General features: G+C 40.3%; 1 protein-coding gene across 1 annotated transcript in view; it reads right to left on the minus strand.

The window, feature by feature from the left end:
- Positions 1 to 19,277, minus strand: part of cntn3a.1 (contactin 3a, tandem duplicate 1) — a 140,684-nt gene that overhangs the window by 34,423 nt on the left and 86,984 nt on the right. Inside the window, exons 11-12 of the mRNA XM_079558591.1 lie at positions 14,949 to 15,099; positions 1,656 to 1,783 (exon numbers count right to left, since the gene is read on the minus strand). Coding sequence (XP_079414717.1) covers positions 1,656 to 1,783; positions 14,949 to 15,099 — 279 coding nt within the window. The remainder of the gene's footprint in view (positions 1 to 1,655; positions 1,784 to 14,948; positions 15,100 to 19,277) is intronic.

A 19,277-nucleotide genomic window follows, 5' to 3' on the forward strand; every position in this document is an offset into this window, starting at 1 on the left:
CACTCAGGGTCAGCACATTGTTTAAATTCACCAGTGGTCGGCTAGGACTCGCTGGCTCTTTATCATTACTCTGACAGCTAAAAAGAAGGGTGTTACTTAATTATAAGAGTCCAGTGACAAACAGCTCAAGGACGTCGATACAATTACTAAATCATGTGACTTTGGAAAGAACCAGTAACATGGCTTTAACAGTTTTTTGGTGCCTACATTTAAGACCCTGTACGCAGTTTTCAAACTGCAACGAGCAGTGTGACATTCATGAACCAATTAATTTTGTTTGTTCCAAAACAGAAAGAATTATGAGCAGGGCGTTTAAAAATACTGTACGTTCTTTATAGCAGTAAACCTATGATTTATTATTATACTAAATTATATACTGCGTAGCAGGAACTGTATTTGAAAACAAAGCAAGACCAGTCATTATCTGTAATTACTCATAACCTTTAAGCTTGTTAGAGAGTAAAAATAGATGGCTCAGTATGACAAGTGAGTTGATATTTCACAACTATAGTCACTTTAAAGCAGCACTAAGTAACTCATGACCCTAGAGGCCATAAGCACCACTGCAGGTGTCGTAGCATGTTACAGTTTTTTACTCATTAATTGTCCGTGAGAGTAAATACTACGCTGACAGAAAAGACAAAGGGAAAGAGGGACATTGTACATCCAATTACACAATGGAGATAATCTTTTTCACTCAAACTTGGCTGTAAATACTGTTTATAGCAGTACTAAGTAATGTGTTTACCTTAATAAATCCTGTCCTTAGTCCCTGTGGGGGTAATACAAGTGTTTATGGGATGATTGGAGGGTCTTTCATCTCCCCCTGGTGTCTCTGGCCAGAAAACCATGTTTGCAACTTGACTGCCACCGGACCGGAGCAAGCACACACTAATGGAATCACGAAGAAGAAGCTAGCATGCTAACTGGCAAAGCTAACAGCGCGCTAACGTCACTTTAAACAGTATTTACAGCCAAGTTTGAGTGAAAAAAATGATTTCCATTTTATAATTGGATGCACAATATCCCTCTCTCCCTTCGCCTTTCCTAACTTGCTACTACACCTGCAGTTGCACTTTTGGCCTCTAGGGGCAAGAGCTACTTAGTACTGCTTTAAGTGGCGCTAGCCCACTGCTAGCTTTGCCTGTTAGCCTGTTAGCTTCTTATTTGTGATTCCATTAGTGTGTAATGGTGACTCCTATCCGGTGGCAGGGAAGTTGCAGTTATGGTTTTCTGGCCAGAGACACCAGGGGGAGATGAAAGACCCTCCAATCATCCCATAAACACTTGTATTACACCTAGAGGGACAACGAAAAGGATTTATTAAGGTAAACAAGTTACTTAGTACTGCTTTAACACAGCAACCAAACAGCGTAAGTCAATTATCGGTCACATTTCTCTTTTTAATCCTGTTAACACACATCAGAAACCTGTTTTTATCATATTGAGTCAATGTGACAGTATGTAGTAGTCCAGCTTATGTATTTGTACAGAAAAACAATAGTTTCACTTCAGGGTTTCAATCTTCTGAGATAAAGAAAAAAAAAAATGTAGTGGGAATGTGAGTGATGTCACAGCATGGCAACAGAATGGTCATGTAATCTATGCTTTCAGGTCGTCATTTTCCAAAGGGAAATCAGTCATTACTTACTCACCTTTCACTAACAGACTCCCGGCACTGCTCGCCACCCCAAACTGATTCCGGGCCACACAGGTGTAGAGCCCCCCGTCCATTTTGGTGACATTGGCAATTCGCAGGCTCCCGGTCTCCAACACAGTGACTCTAAAAACAGACGAGAAGGATATGTATGAGCGTATTAGGGCAGCTGACGGGGCAGTGGTGCTGAAAATGAAAATGAAGCACTGGTGTAAGCTCTGAGTGGCTGTCATTTCATATAGTCAAAGTACATTTGGATCTATTCTTAATGAGCTGGTCTAATATCCTGAAGCGTTTCAAGTGTGGCCCCGAGTTTATCTGGGCAACTTTTAATTGGTTCACGGTGCTTTGGAGTGACAAGGACAGAGCAAGGCTACAGTTCGATTCCTTAGCAGTGGCTTCAACAGTAGAAAGATAGTAAAATTATAGTAAGTCACGATTCAGTCATTGAGAACAGTTGAAATACACGCAATTATGAACTTCACTTGAAGAGAAAAACAGAATATAATAAAACTGGTGTATTTTAATGAATTAGTTGATGCAGTGTGTCATTCAAACCAATCCATGGGTTTAATCAAACAGAGTAGCTTGTCAATGTGTGTGCAAATGTCAATGTGATTCTTCTGTGTTTTTAATAAGAGAAAAGGCAATTCAATAGATTACACTTGGGAGTCTGCAGCCACCCTTATACGACCATGGAATCAGTCAAACGAGACACTTTTCATTTGACAAAGAGAGAGTGAAGTCATCAGGACATGAGACAAGGGCGTGACTGGGTCAAATGAAAGGATGACTTTAAATTTAGTCATGGGATGAGTCTGAATAATAAGTGGGAAAGGCTGTAATTAATAATAGGACACTCGAGTCCAAGGCCAGGTGTGATCATGTCTGGCTTATTTCCAAGCTGAACAATGGCCTTTCCAAATAAAGTAGGCCAATGCTAAATTGTAAGTAGCTCCTGACTGTGAAGAGGCCTGGTGGGCCGCCGGCAAAAAGGAAATGAATGCGACTCTCTGGTAGATTCGGTTGTATAGACCAAGTATCTTCATTGGGGCTGCACAACGCATCGCAAAAAATATCGTAGCGCGATGTTAGGCGATGCAATATACCGCAACATCACTAAAGTCTTCATCTGACTGAGATCGACATATTTTTTTGCAAACTCTTTTTTTTGCAAACCCATTTTCAGCCTCATTTGCTAATTTATTCCATTTTAGTCTTTAGACAATTTGCTGAATAAAGAGTTACTTACAGTTTGTGTTTAATTAGAACGGAACATAATGGTGGTGAAATGGCTAGGTGAAATATCGCAGACCTTACTTTAATATTGTGCAGCCGTAATCTTAATTTGTGTCTTAAATTGGGTTATGTATTTGTATAATAGAAAATCCCTGGAGAGGACGCACTTTGGATTTGGATTGGACTGTGTTTGTGAGAGGATCAGCACCTCCAAATCCAAGGCCATGGTTCTCCACCGGAAAAAGGTGGCATCCCATCTCCAGGGCGGTGGAGAGTCCTTGCCTCAAGTAGGGGAGTTCAAGTGTCTCGGAGTTCAAGTATCTCGGGGCCGTGTTCACGAGTGAGGGACGGATGGAGCGTGAGAGCGATAGACGGATCGGTGCGGCGTCACCAGTGATGCGGTCGCTGTATCGGACTGTCGTGGTGAAGAGGGAGCGGAGTTATGGGGCAAAGCTCTCGATTTACCGATCGATCTACGTTCCCACCCTCACCTATGGTCAATAGATTTGGGTAATGACCGAAAGGACAAGATTGCAGATACAAGCGGCTGAAATGAGTTTGGCTGAGGGTGGCTGGGTGCATCCTACGAGATCGGGTGAGGAGCTCAGTTACTCGGGAGGAGCTCCGAGTAGAGTCACTCCTCCTTCACATCAAAAGGAGTCAGCTGAGGTGGCTCAGGCATCTGTTTCAGATGCCTGCTGGTCGCCTCCCTCAAGAGGTGTTCCGGGCATGTCCTATTGGGAGGAGACCTCGTGAAAGACCCAGGACGCGCTGGTGGGACTATGTCTCCGAGCTGGCCTGGTGGAGGTGTGCATGGATCGGGAAGTGTGGGCATCTCTGCTGAGACTGCTGCCTCCGTGACCTGGTCTCAGATAAAGCGGAAGAAAATGGATGGACAGGTGTGTTTGTGAGTATGTTACTGCATACCTCATGTTTTAGTAATCGTCACATTGTTAATTAACCTATACCACTTTAGGTGCCGAACAATGAAGGTGGGACGGATTCTTGTTTGTTTGTGAACTCACAAATACTGCAACTGCAGATCATAACAGTTAAGTTCAGGTGGCAACTTTTGTTTGGTTAGGCAGTGTACGTATAATGAACTGTGCTACTGTATAATGTACTGCATACTGTTAATTAGCAATTATTGTTAGAAGCCACCATCGCTGCAAAACCTATTTTAGTTCATTCTCATTACAAAAATGTGGTGCCTGCATCCAATTATCATCATTTTGTTCAAGTCTAGAAGGGCTTCCTGATAATGAAAATAAATTATGATTTTTCTGACACAACAGTTATATTTGCTCACTTAAAATCAAGATTCAGTTCACCGTGCTCGTTTTAAACAGCATTGTGAGCATTGTCATTTGAGATTAAACTGAATTAATTTCAGAACATGTTTCGTAGAGATCAAATGGTTTGGCACCTTTTAAACATAGCACCCCATAGAGATTGGATACTTTGTTGTTCGCCCGAAGTCCATTTTTTTTTTTTTTACAGTCAATGTAGAGTTCCTGAGAAAACATTTTTGTTTCTAGTGAAATCCTCAAAAAAAATGTTGACACAGTTTGTCAGTGGGAGATGAGATTTCAGTCCCAGCTGTAAACAGGACATTGAATATACAATAAATGCACGGTCAGACACAAAGCACTTTACTACTGGAGCACGCTCATGCAGTCTGCTCTATTTTGTGCTTTTGAGGAAAGACAAGCTTATAAAATAAAAGAGGAAAACATTTTGGTGGTAAACTTGTTTGGACAGCCTTGGAAGCAAAACAGCAAAAGTGCAAATTGAGTGACATTTTTACAAGGAAGTGCAGCACATCATGAAATCCCAAAACATTGTTCTTTATTGCCAGAATAAACTGGACTTTGAGTGTGTCTGTTCAAACACAGTATAAATAACCACACTAATATAGACAAATTGAGTATTTTCCCCATGAACAACAACCTTTGAATATGCAACTATATAGGGTCAATATATTAACTGCTATCGAATCAAAGTAACGAGTGGTCACAATTAGCAAGCGGCAAAGATAGATAGATAGATAGATAGATAGATAGATAGATAGATAGATAGATAGATAGATAGATAGATAGATAGATAGATAGATAGATAGATAGATAGATAGATAGATAGATAGATAGATAGATAGATAGATAGATAGATAGATAGATAGATAGATAGATAGATAGGTAATACTATTAAAAATGCAATCATCTAAAAAAAAAACATCCTTTTGCATTGGCTGAGCAGAACATATTTCTTTCTCATGACGAATCTTAATACTCCGGAGTATGCATAAAATGTGCACTACACTAAAACTTGATTTAAAACCATAAATAATTCACTATGATGGCCAGAGAAATTGCAATATGACATTCTTTCTCAATTGTTTAGCCATAGCCAGAACATGAAAGACTACTGGCAGGTAAGAGCAATAAAACAATCCACTATGGTCTGGAGAAAAAAAAAAAAAAAAAAAGTCCACATGGAGCATTAGGAAACATTACATTGAAAGCTCTTGTTCTTGTCTGTGCAATCTCAGATATGTGAATTATTTACACACACCGACAGCTCATGTTTGATCTCTTTGTCTCTCCTCCCATCACACTGCTGTTGCTTTAGAAACATATCTCATTGTTCCCCTCACTTTGATCTGAGTAATTACTGCAGGTGATCTATCGTATCTTTTAATAGACAGGAAGGCTGCTCAGTTCCTGAAAAAAAAAAACACCAAAAAAAAACCCCACACTATTTCACATCAATGAGGAAGAGGTAGAGAAAGTGCGGTTTATTATCTCATAACAGTGTTCGCGGCCACAATGAGTAGTTATTTATTTTAATCATAACTTCCAGACGGCTTCTAAGGTCGTTTATTAAAAAAGGTGTGCTGTATTGACACTCATCCCACACAGCAACAGGAATCAATCACGAGCCTGGCATATTCACGCAAGAAAATAGAAGTGGGAAAAATATGCTGTGAGAAATCAAGCTCTGTATGTTTCTGCCAACTATCTACGGTGGAAATGGCTGCTTTAACAGTTTAGTTTTCATATAGCAATGAAAGGATGTGGTGTATAGTGGCAGAGATGTTAGGATCCCGGCGCTCCAACAAAAAGCCAGAGTTTCTCTGGCCATATTAGAGGAATCCGGAGGGTTCTTTGTTCTACAAGAAAGCGACATCTGTGAAGCTCCATTTTCCTTAGTTCCAGTTTTATCCCTCCCTTTTTATGAACTGTGATACTGTGGAAAATAGGAGAGATATAGGCTTTTAATATTTTAATAAAAGATTATTTCAGTTCATTATTTAAGTTAAGTGCTATTATTGTTTTCTTTGTTCTATTATCATTTCTTAAAGCAGAACTAAGTAACTCATGCCCCTAGAGGCCATAAGCGCCACTGCAGGTGCGTTTTATCATTAATTGTTTGTGAGAACAAATACTACGCTGACAGAAAAGACAAAGGGAGAGAGGGATATTGTCAATTGTGCCACAACCCGATTACACAATGGATATTTTTTTTTTTTCACTCAAACTTGGCTGTAAACACTGATCAAGTGGCACTAGTCCACAGTTAGCTTTACCCGTTAGCCTGTTCGCTTCTTCTTCATGATTCTATTAGTGTGTATTGTGCCTCCGACCCGGCGCAGGGAAGTTGCAAGGGTGGTTTTCTGGCCAGAAACACCATGACGAGATGAAAGACCCCCCAAACATGCCTTTAACATTTGTATAACCCCCAGAGGGACTACAGAAAGGATCTATTAAGGTAAACAAGTGACTTAATTCGTCTTTAAGTAATGATGGTAACAATGTCCATTGCGGTAGCGCTTTACAGCAGCGCACAGTGTTGATAATAGCACGATACCTGTAAGTGGAATAACATGGTAATGACGGTACTTATATGGAGGTAGGCAAGTGTTGGGCAAGTTGCTGTTTGTATTATATGTGACTGTTTCAAAAATGTAACTGTATTACACTACTTTGAGTTACTTTTGGCAAAATTTAAACAGAAAATAGTAATAATGCCACCGAGCAAAGGTGCAGTCAAAGGTTTCCTTTTCCTTCGCTATCCCCATTCTCTTGTGTTTTGTTTTGACGACATTAGCTGCACAGATCGTACATCATATCCAACTTAATTTGACATGCCACATTTTATTTGGGGGGAGTTTAGCTTTTTTTTATTCGTACATCAACCACATTTTATTCCTAAGTAATGACATCTATTTCTGTAACTCGTTACTTTTGTAATAAGTTATCCTTCAACACTGGTAGGCACACCCATTTTTTTATTCAATTTATTTGTCCTAACCCAGCCCTAAATCCAGTAAAGATTTGGAATTACGGGGAAACATAGTTTGTATGATCTTGGTAATAATGTGAAAACAAAATGCATGATCTTTCATTATCCTGGTTATCATGTTGTTTCCCTCCCTATTGTGTGCACTAATGTAAAGAGCAGCCTCAGCTTCCATTGTTGCTGGTTGTCTTATAAGCTCTCATTGAATGAATTACAATGGTTGTCTGCAGCGTGTGCACCTCTATCAGCTAACTATACTTCGCTTAAGGCTCTTTTTGCACACCAGTTTTGCAAAGTAAAACGAACAACAGAAGTAGAGTGAATGACAATTAAAAACATGAATCACTTTGTGTTTGCTATTGCAACCATGAAAAGGGAACAGCTAAATCTGCCTTCCCCCATTTCCCCTGGGCCCTAAGCCACAAAATGTAAGTAAAAAGACAGAAGAAGATTGCCTTGGAAATTGAAACATCCTTTGACTTGACTTTATCGTTTCATATATACAGTACATCAATATGTTTTCCTTATTGCACCATTTACCATTCTGACCTGTTAATGAACAATCAATACAGAAGCTTGACTATTACTTCAACACACGGCTCCCAGGAGAAGCAGATCCTTATCTCCCTTGTATATTTAGCTGCGCTTGTCGCCAGTTTTTCGGTTAAGTGTCTTGCTGAGATGTCCTGGAGCAGCAGTGACTGTCGCAGCTCTGATCTCCCAAAGGAGCCTGACGCCGCGCTCAAATCCCACCGGGAATCCACAAAATATCACGCTGTTAACAGTGAATCCCCACGAGCTGGCCCCATGTCTGCCGCTTGTTGAGCTAATAATTCATTTGGCCTAGTTATCCGCGCTATTACAAACAAGCAATAGCCACTAAGCCCCATGAGCGCACATACATTTTTCATTGACAGTTGTTATGCTGTTGTTGTTACAGGACTAAAGATGGATTTATGATCACGGCAAGGTGTTAAAGTTGTTTATTATAGTTGTTTTGCGCTAAAAGCCCACACAATTATGTTGAAAATTGCATCAACATTAAATACTCCATTGAGAACAGTATTTTCCCCCTCATCTAATTACACATGTCCTTCTGCTGTTAAGTTATCACCCTTTAACTAGTCAATTTGTTGTCTAGTTTAGATTTACTGTGTCAACGATGTGACCGATTTCATTCACTTTAAAGCCACAGTGCGGAACATTCAAGGTTTTTTGTTGCTACAATGTCATATGAGCAGCTGAACTGTCAAACAAATGCAAAAACTAACATGCCAGCAAAACCAACCCATGAATCCAAATCCAGATCTTCAGATTGGTTTGGTCAAAACTATAATCTATTAGAGTTAGCCTATTGAGCATGTTTTAGTGCTACTGGAGAACAACAGGGCACCTTGCAATCTCCACACAGAAGGTCCCACATCGCACCTGGGACGTTCTCACCGTGACATAAGAGTCCAAGCCACTCAATCACCATGCCACTCGCTGTAATGAATTGGAAATCATATACTTTTGTTTAAAAAACTTTCAGATGAAAGCACTGAAACGTAACAATTATCCATTTAGAGATGATAAATGGTCACAATCGTTGCAAACTTTGTGCTCATATTAAACTGCAACTTGCACCGAAAGAAAAACTTCCGAAAACAGGTTGCAACAATTGACAGAACGCACGTCTTTCCAAATAAACCCCTACGGCATTTGTACAGAAGGTCAGAAAGTCTCAAATTAAATTACTTTCCATCCATTCAATATTGCCAATCAGCCGGGGCCGCGGAGCAATTTCCTGACCACTTTGAGCTCCCAGAAATTAATTGCCCCATTGATACATGCCTTCACTTGTAAATCCGCTCTTAAAGCACCTATCTTATCTTCTAAACTACATGAGTGGGTATAATGAGGTTGAGGTAGAGGAGCCGACTAAAAGAACCCCTCTAAGGCAGCCCTATCCCACCCAAAATGATCAGAAATGACCTGTACGTCTGAAAGGCTGAGGGGGGGATTAAAATACATTAGCCGTGCCCATTTGCTGCATGGAGCCCGAGGTACGGTCTCCTCTCCCATTTGATCTGAGGGCTTCTTTTGTAATAGACCATAATAAAGAGTTATGGATATGAGATGTCACTGGGATAAGGGTTGCCATTAAACCGTGCAGCCGCGTGTGTCAGGATTTCTCTCTGACAACGCAACAAAAGGATGGTACAAGGTGAAGGCGTAGGTGGCAGTTGCTCACAAAAATGCTTTCAGTTTCTTCCTCCTTTTTATTCTCTTTTTTACCCGGAGCAATTAAGGCGGCGGGCAAATTTGTGGCCAACATAAAAGCCTGGGCAGCGTGATCTAGTAAACAGGCACTTAAGCTCAACCTTATTGGTCAGCTGTTAAAGTGAGCTGTGGTCTGAAAGCCTGCCTTCTCTTCTCTCCAGTGTAACAAAAACTAGAGGTTGTTGTAAATGACAAAACATTCCTTTGAGCACTTAAGAAGGGCTGTATAATTAACTCACTATATTACCGCACAATGCGTGTTTATCTATTTCACTTTTATGACGACAACACATCTGGAAAGCTCTTTGTTTTAGTGGCATGTTTATTGAGGTGGGACTATGCTTCTACCGGCATTTGCAGTCCACCGACCACAAGCTGGAGTTAACTGCAAAGGCTATGAATTATTTATCACTTTATATTAACATTTTTATATGTTAGAGACCAAGAGAAGTGAACTAAAATTGTACTTTTAGCTTTGAAGCAATAGTTAAGCTGTACCACTATGATGAAGTGTGGTTGAGGTTGCAATATTATTCTTTCAGAAAACATTGCTCCCCTTGGAAATGATTGCCAATATTAAATTTTAAGCTACGGAAATAAACATAGCCTCTTGCATTCTGTCAGCCTGGCCAACCAGACTCCACTCTTTCCCCATTCCATACAAAAATGTGTTGTTTTGCCTATTTATATGGATCCCATTAGCTGAGAGCAATACACACTCAGCTAGTCTTTTTGGGGTCTAGACTTAAACAGCATATTTAGGACAAAAATATTTACCAAGAATTTTTTTTTCTGTAAAAACTATCCGAATTCAGTCATCAGTGAGTTAAGCAATACAGCACGGAACATATTATCTCTGCAAGTTTCGATGGGCATGACCAATGGCCGCTGGCTGCACTGCTTTGTGACGGCAACACTAGGGGCCGCCATTGGTCTGCCATTGCTGTAGAACCTCCATATAGCCGCTAGTCTATCGTTGGAAAGCATTGCACTTTAGACACGTTAAAAACTACTTTTTTGCAGGTGCCTAATTTTCCTAAACTTTCTACAGCTAGACTTTCCTCCTGTGATAACACTGGGTTAGTTACAATTAAAGAAACCAGGCTGGTTTTCGTAAGAAACTTTTTAGGAATCTTACATACTAATGAGGGCCGGACTTTGATACAGCAGGGTAGGAAAAGTCTGTAAATCCACCATGATTTTCTCCTCAAAGTCATTGTGGCAAACGTTGAGGAGTGAGGAGGAGTTGTCCATTCTTTTTAACGGTCTATGGGCATGACTGACAGACGACTCAACCATCAGAAATTTTTTTAATTTGTCCATACCCTAAAAAACATGGTGGCTAACTTGAGTTCAAAAACCTGAAAAAAAGAACATCATCACCTGCCACTTTATATCTTCAGGTTATAGAAGGTATGAAGTAAGTAAGTGCTTTGTTTGTCATTGGACAAGTGTACAACGTAATAGTGTTCAGGTGTTAGTCCTGAGCTGCTGCGACTGAGCCGCACTGCCACTGAGCCGCACTGCCACTGGAGGTCAACCTGACCAGCATGTTTTCGGAGGTTGGGGAAACCAGAGACCCCGGAGGAAACCTGGCTGTCTGCCTTCAGTCTTCTCTGATCCTCTGAAACGATGCACTGCCTCGTCCCTGTTTTAGAGTGTGGTGTCCTGCACTGGTCAGCTCCACCTCCTCCTTTATCTTCCTCCTGCGCTGCTCCCTCCGCTCCACAACAGTCTTTTATCTTCTCCTTGTTTGTCATTTTTATGTTTATGTTTCACTGTGCTGCAGGTGTGGCGGGCTCTTGGTGCCTCTTCAGTGTCTCAGAAGAAGACATTTGTAGGTCTCAAATGGGCTTAGCTGATAAGCTAGCTGTTTACCTTTAAAAAGCTGCTTTCTTCAGGACCATTATGGAGTCTCCGCAGTTAAAAAAAACAACAGCAAAACAGCAAAACCCAAAAAACACGGCAAAAACGTACAAAAGTATCCAGTAAAACTGAATCAGAAACCACAAATGCAGTTTGCAGAGAAGACACCCTGATGATATAGATTACTGATCAATACACTGGAGTTTGCTTTGCAACTCCCAATTGAAATACGAGCCTCATCAGGGTGGACCCACACTAACCTTACCTCACTGACCTGTACCACATTGCTAAATGGACACGGACCTGCAATGATTTCACGTAACACAACGGGCCTGTGTAATTTAATGTCTGACATAACAATCTTAAACACAGTGGTCCAATCGTGAGGTAATATTCCGGAGAGCCATTTCCTATATCCATTGGATAGTTGCTGGCAGTGGTCAGTGGTGAAATTCAATTAGAGCAAGCACTTTTGCCTCATTGCGCGGCCGTAAGTGCACAGTGCCCCTTACGATGAAGCTATCACGTTAAACATTCCCGTAGTACGGAGGTATATGACTGCAGCCTTTATTTCATTATATTTACTAATCAGATCCGGGCCTTGTTCTTAGCTGATTTGTCCTCCTCTGCTCCACATCCTTGAAAACATTATCCCTGCAAGATTAGAGGGAATTACGAGTGTTTTAGCTGAGCCAGTGGGAAGGATTAGCGTTGTGCCACCGCTGTTATAGCACTAGTATAGCCATTTTAATATAAAGAGAAACAGGAAGAGGAGGCAGGAACAGGGGAATGGTTTTATAGGCAATAATGCATTACCCTATAGCATCTTGTTTGTAGCTTGCACACTTGAGGCTAGGGCACTAAAATACAAATGAGAAATCCAGCGTTTATAGCAGTGCCTGATCTATGAGCGTGTATTCTCTTGCGAGACAAATTCAGGGCCCAGTCTCCCATTTAACAACAAAAAAATAAGTGCAATTCATCAATGCGGATGATTCCTTTTCCGGCGTATATACTAAAATGTCTAAAATGTCCTCAAATGGCACAATCAGATCTAATCTTTGAGAGGAGAGGCAGCACCGACGCTCCACCAACCCGAGGCGCACAGATTGGATGTCTCAAAAGCTATGAGTGAGGGGAAAAGCTGCTGAGCCAGTTGGACAATTAATCCCATTTCAAAGGAGCCCAAACGTGCTGCCAGGTGTGTACGCCCCCCTGCTGGGAAGAGCCTGGAAAAGTGCAGTGAGGTTTTCAAACAGGAAATATAATTGAATAAATGGAATTTTTTCCATATGGTTTTAGGCGTGGTGTTGTTTTTTAATTCTGTTGTAGAAGTTCACCACGCGTGCAAGTCATACCTGCAATTATCACTGAAATGAATAAACCTGAAAAGTAATTCTGCGCAAAATATTCCTTGCAATGATAACTTTTATTCATTCTTTCTTCATTCTGGTGAAGCTTTCCGCAATCGAGTCACGCAAAAGGGGGTATTGCAACCTCATTTTAAGACTTTTGCAGCCTCAGTTTTAGTTGCATCACAATGTATTTTGACAGCGCAAATGTCTTTCTGCCCTGCATTGAAACTCTGATGCAGTTTGTTCTGGACCTGTCGCTGCCTAAACTGCGTGAAGTGAAAAGAAATGTGCCTGATGAAAATAGTGTCTCATCCAGTGCTTCCTACAGAGTTGATCAGAGACTATGGTGGAACAGTATTTTTATCTTTGAATCTATTCTTTTCTTTTTTGGGTTAAAATTTTATCAGTGCAGTAATGCGTTTGCTGCAACTGATCGCTCTCCCAATAGGTCAATCTCTGTTCCTACTCTCACATACTGTATTTTCCGGACTGTGTATTCAGACCTGCACGGTTTGGTCCACTTGAAACGGACCAGGGTTTGTGTCTAACGCTGGCCCAGATCTTTTATGCAGGTGTGAATACAAGAAACGAATCCTGGTGCGGATCAAGGAACCGGACCGAGACCCACTTTTTCAGATGGTCTCGGTCTGCTTCCAAACGGACTCTGGTGGTGCGGTTCGCTTCAGGTGTGAATATAAACACACTTCCTCATCCCAAAACAAATTCTCTGAAGTCCACAGTGCTAAACAAAGCAGTATTTACCTGGAATCAGCTCTCAGTCAGCACACGCAGAAAAAAATATAAATACGCATTTAGAAATATGTCTTCACGAGAACTACTGCAGATGACCATGTGACTTTTCCAGCAATGTTATTTATTTACTGAACTGTGTTTCACTGTATTTCAGTAGGCACTTTAAAGCATGTTTTGTAAAGTATGTAATTGTAGTCCTTTTAAGGACTTCAACGCTAATACTGGATGAATGCTGCAAACCATGAGCCGTGGACAGACCTGAAGCAACTAGTCGCTCTGGAGTATAAACGCACCAGCCTAAATATGCGTACTGAAGAAGAAATAAACATGTAAGTAGCTCCGGAGCATAAAACGCACTAAAGTGAGAAAACTGGAGAAAAAAGTTGTGGAACAACTCTGTTAGCTGCTCAGTTACTGCTGGTAGATACATCCAACTTACTGTGGTGTTCAAGTGTTTTAATGTTAACAATAACTCCAGTATTTTAACTTTTAAAATCTCCATTAGTTTACAATTGCTGCTATTCACATAATGCTTAGCGATATGACATCACATTCCCGAACTCTATAGTCCGGAAAATATGGTATATGTTCGTGAACTTTGTATCATGGCCTCTGCTTGGACTGCTGCCTTTGTGACCCGGCCCCGGTCATGCAGAAGACTTAGTCTATGGTTAGAGCAGTCCTTTCTGTAGAGTAGTTCAATATGTTTATGATGATGTAGGTACAAACAGTATTATTTGATAACTTGTAGATTACTACAGAGGAGAAAATTTAATATGGGGAGCCACCACAGTGTAATTATTGAAAACACCGTTGATCCGCCAATGTAACACTCAAAAACCTGACCTGAATGTGAATTTTCAATAAAAGCACCTTAGTGGAAGCACAACCCCAGCTCCTTACTGGTGGTATACAATGGTTAGTGGTCGTCCTGTTGTCTTATTAACTTCTCCCTGTCAGTCTATACTTCACAGCGATATTGCATTGATCAGCACTTAGCCAGGATTCTAATAAAACAAGATGCTATAGCCAGTTCCCCCAGTGTCCAGCTACTATTGCACAGGAACGCGGGAGTTGTTGAGTGGATAACCATTGATCAGTCCTTTTGGGGATTTCTCCTGCCTCTTGCTCGTCTCTGTGGTAGCCGCCACTGGATCGCCACAGATGCCCCGAGCTCTAACGACCCGCCTGGACTTACACGCTGCTAATGAGCTGATGGGAGAGTGCATCGATTCCAGTGCCGCAGTCTAGGAAAGGCCAATTACATTAAGCAAACAGAGGAGAAACCCGCTTTGAGCCAAGCCAGGCACAGTGCTGTATATGAGCTATGTAATGTTATGCAATTTGAATGGTACTGTGTGACATAGCGGGGTCTTTTAACTGCAGTCTGGCAGTGAAGCTGGGAGCAATAAAAGGAGCTGATAAGATGCCAAAGTTAGGAAGATGAGCCAAACAATGTACACAATACGCTTTCTGCTTGTTAGGCAAGCTGTATGAAATGAAACAAAAGTTGATACCGGTGGCTTTCTCTTAGCGCTTCTTTGCCCTTCCTCCACGAAATGACGCCCCGAGGAGACATCCGAGGCTTGCACTCTATCAAGATGTCGCCGCCGAGTCGAGCCAAAGTTTGGGCCTTCAGCAAGTTCTGGGAGAAGTCTGGAGCGATGGCTGTGAGGGAGAGATAACAGCGGAAAGTGGTTAAAGATGGATGTCTCAAAAACATTGCACGGAGATTGCATACAAATGAGTCCTTGTCAATACAGAGTTCCTATTTGAAGGCTAAATAATAATGAACCATGCACATAATCAAGGCGTGTCATTCAAACATTGGGCTTGTTTGCTGAATTCTGATTGGTTGTAAATTCGATACAATTTTACCCAATCAAAATTCATTAGATGGTATAGGATGGATCGTTTTTTAAATTTAATTTTGATAATTAATTTAAAGTTACAACAACAAGGGTCTGCATATCTGCAAACTAACTACTTGGATAGGTAACAGATGTTGCACACACATACACAAGAGTTTGAACCTTACAGAGAGGTATGAGTGATATGACAACCTAAGTGTTTGGTGCAGTTTTTGGTGCACGACTAAAAGAAAAAGAAAAATTGTGTGGAAAAATGTTGCTATTGAAAGGTATAAAAACATGCGGGTCACTCTTTCCATTAGTTAGGTCACTCCTCTTGCATTCTTTTCAGATACCTCAAAAAACAACTTATCTAAAGCAAGGTAAATTGATTTTGGAAACTGAATTGTTGATGGTGTTTTGTATTTCTAATCCTATGCATTTTCTCCAGTCGGACATTATGCATTAAGGATGAGGCAGGCGGGCTCCAAAGCCAATCTGGACGCGTGTAAAACGAGAGGCAGTCTTTGTAGCGGCTCCTTTAGGCCTTAATGACTCGGGCGCCGGCGTCTGCCGCTGTTTGGTATGCGTCCCGACTCAGCACAATGCTCTTCAAAGTGGAAGCACAGCCTGGCTCCGTTGACAGAGCTGAGCCAATGAACTGCCATCGCACCACCATAACACATACAACACGCCAATACCAGGCACACGTATTCACAAATAAGAGAGGAGCGAGCAATTACTGCCTGACGATATCCAGCAGGTAACAGCATTTTTTTCAGCTTCTTTTCTCCTGTGTATCACTTATTAGTCACACTTTTTTCAAAGTGATGGCTGAGAAACGTAGTAAAATGAGTGACAGTATGAAAAATGTGGAGTAGTAATTGCACGACCTTTGTTTAATATAGATACGGCACACAATATGAAGCAGTGCTAAAAATACAGTGATAATGAGGTTTTAATTAAAGTGCTGATCTTGAGACTTCTATTTATCTTGGAATGTCTTGAAAAAGTTAATTTATTTCTGCAATTCAACTTAAAATGTGAAACTATTATACATGATATAGACGCATGGCATGCAAAGTGACATATGTCAAGCCTTTGTTGTATAATGTTGATGATAATGACTTACAGCTTATAAAAAACCCAAATTCAAAATCTCAGAAGATTACAATATTGCATTAAAATCAATAATAAAAAAAAAGATTTTAAACAGAGAAATGTGGGCCCTCTGAAAACTATAATCATGCATATGTCTAACTTTCTACTAATGTGCTTTGATACAGCAACCTATTTTGCTATTACCTTTTGAGGTTTTGTCAATGATGGTTTTCTGCACAACTGTCAGGTCAGCATTCGTCCCCATGGTGCTGAATTCTACTGAACCACTAAGACACCATGTAAAGTCTCAGGGACCCTCTGCGGGTGTTTTGGATTAATTAGCTGATGAAAAGGTGACACTTTGAGCTACAACATAGTCCCTTTTCACAATATTCTAATCTTCTGAGGATTTAAATTTTGTTTTTTTACAAGCTGTGAGCCAAAATCATCATGTAAAATGAGACATATCAAGCCTTTATTTGTTATAATTTTGATAACCATGGCTCACAGCTTGTACACTATTTCGTTGTACGCTTGTACAATGACAATAAAACACTTACTTAAAAACCCCCCAAAAAAACATATCAGAAATTTGAATATTTTGAAAATAGACTGTAAGCCATAATTAACAAAGTGCATTAGTAATGTACCCGGTAGCCTAATGTGCATGTTTTTAGTGATAGGAAAAAAAACTGACCATCTGGAGGAAACCGAAGCAGACATAGGGGGAACATGCCAACTCCACACACTGAGGTCACAACTGGCCAGGGACTCAAACCGTGACACTAAAGTTCTGACCATTGCATGTGCCACCCAGTATCTTATAATCTCATAATCGGAAAGTTGGTGATTTGATCCCAGCTCTTTCATAAAGTCATGTGTCCCTTGTCGTGACACTTTGTCCATTAAACTGGCTCTCAATTTACAACTGAACAACTGTGAATGAGAAATGCCATGTAAAATGCTTTGCACAACTTGAAAGGCATTATACAGGTGCTCGTCATATAATTAGAATATAATGAAAAAGTCCATTCACTTCTGTTATTCAACTTAAACTGTAAAAGTAATATATGATAGACTCACTACATGCAAAGTGAGTTATGTATAGCCTTTATTTAAGAAATGTAAGCCATAATCATCAAAATTATAAAAAATAAAGGCTTGGCATATGTCACTTTGCATGTAATGAGCCTATATCATGTACTATTTTTACATTCCAAGTCCAAGGCATTATTAACACAAGTGGACAATCATCTTGGCTCAGACTCCGCTTTAACCACTGTGTCCTTGGACATCAACCGTTATTTTGAAGACTATGTCACTGTGACGCATGTGTTGTATTACCTGTTACATAAAACAAGCCAAGAAGAGTCACCATGTGCTCGTGAAGTGCACTGAACATAGAATTGTCTGAATTGGCAATCTCCGCACTGTGTTTAAAAAAAAAAAAAAAAGTGGCGCTATGGTTATCTCTCAGCTTCAGAATGTTCCTCCTCTTACAGCAAGGTTCAACATTACCAATGTCCTCTTTGATTCTGACTGAACAGGTTGGTATGTTAAAGATTCTTCAGGTTAATATCTAAGCATAAGTAACTCCAAATGTAAAACCCTGATGTCCAAAAAAGTCACAAGCTACTTACAGCAATGTCTGAATTTCCATTCTGTGTCTATACTTAGCACGGTTTGATAATGAGGACGCTACATGTTGAGAAAAGTACAAATGACTCTCTTCTCAAATGTCAAGAGGAGTAGAAAAACTTTGTGCTTAAAACAAGTCCATGAAGAGCTTTGAATTGCATTTGGTTTGAAAATGTGGGCACTTGAATAAATAGCCAATATTGTCCTCATGAACATTCCCAAATGTTCAAACTGTGATGTGGGATAAGTAGCCTGCGTGGTGATTACCACACTTCATGATTTTGTGTCAATAATAAATACAAAATAATTACTGTTATATTATGATGGTACTGACTGAAATAGCCATGTTAGAGCTGGGTATAAGAATGGCACCATAAAAAAAAATCACACTTGACACACTGCTGGAAACTATTAGAAATGCAACTAATGATCATTTTGGTAATTCATTAATTTGGTGACTTTTTTAAGGCTTTGATATGTTTCAAAAGGCCCCAAAATGCTTTTGTTTGTTATTTGATAAAGGGATATTTCAGGATTTTTGACATAGGGCCTCATTTCCTAGTTATCCAGAGTGTTGTTGATTTCTGGAGACGTATTTCATTTTCTTTTCATGCAGTCCTTATATTTGAAGAGTTTAGTGGTGCTAGGCTAGTGCTAGGCTAGCGCATGTCTATGGTAACTAGTAGCCTGCATTAAAAACAGTCTAACCCAAGCACAGTGCACCTGAGGCAAATCACTAATAACAAATAACAAATGTCTGTGTTGACTGAATAATTTTTGATATATAACCATTTAGCATTTAAAAGAACTTATATTTGAGCAGCATCATCTTCCTGGTTGTAAACTACGCAGCGGCGGAGTGATCTGCTAGGTTACCGGATCTACAGTTTACCTGTGGCCGGCATTACTACACGTGGAATTCACAAAGGAGCTTTCCACAAATCAGATATGGCAACGTTTGGAGGATTACCCGATGATTTTGAAGAGGTTTTTAATGCAGGCTTCTAGTTACCATAGACATGCGCTAGCCTAGCACTAGCCTAGCACTAGCTTAGCACTAGCCTACTAAACTAAACTCTTCAAATAAGGACTGCATGAATTGAACAAAAAAAAAAGGCAATGCCCAATGTCAAAAATCCTGAAATATCCCTTTAAAAGACAGAATAGGTTCATCATAAAAATGACTACATTTGGATGTAATTCCAGCTCTGTCTGAGTGATTCAACCTATTATCTCCGTACATGTTGTAGATACTGT

The sequence above is a fragment of the Gobius niger genome (assembly GCF_951799975.1).
Source record: "Gobius niger genome assembly, chromosome: 6".
NCBI classification, from domain to species: Eukaryota; Metazoa; Chordata; class Actinopteri; order Gobiiformes; family Gobiidae; genus Gobius; species Gobius niger.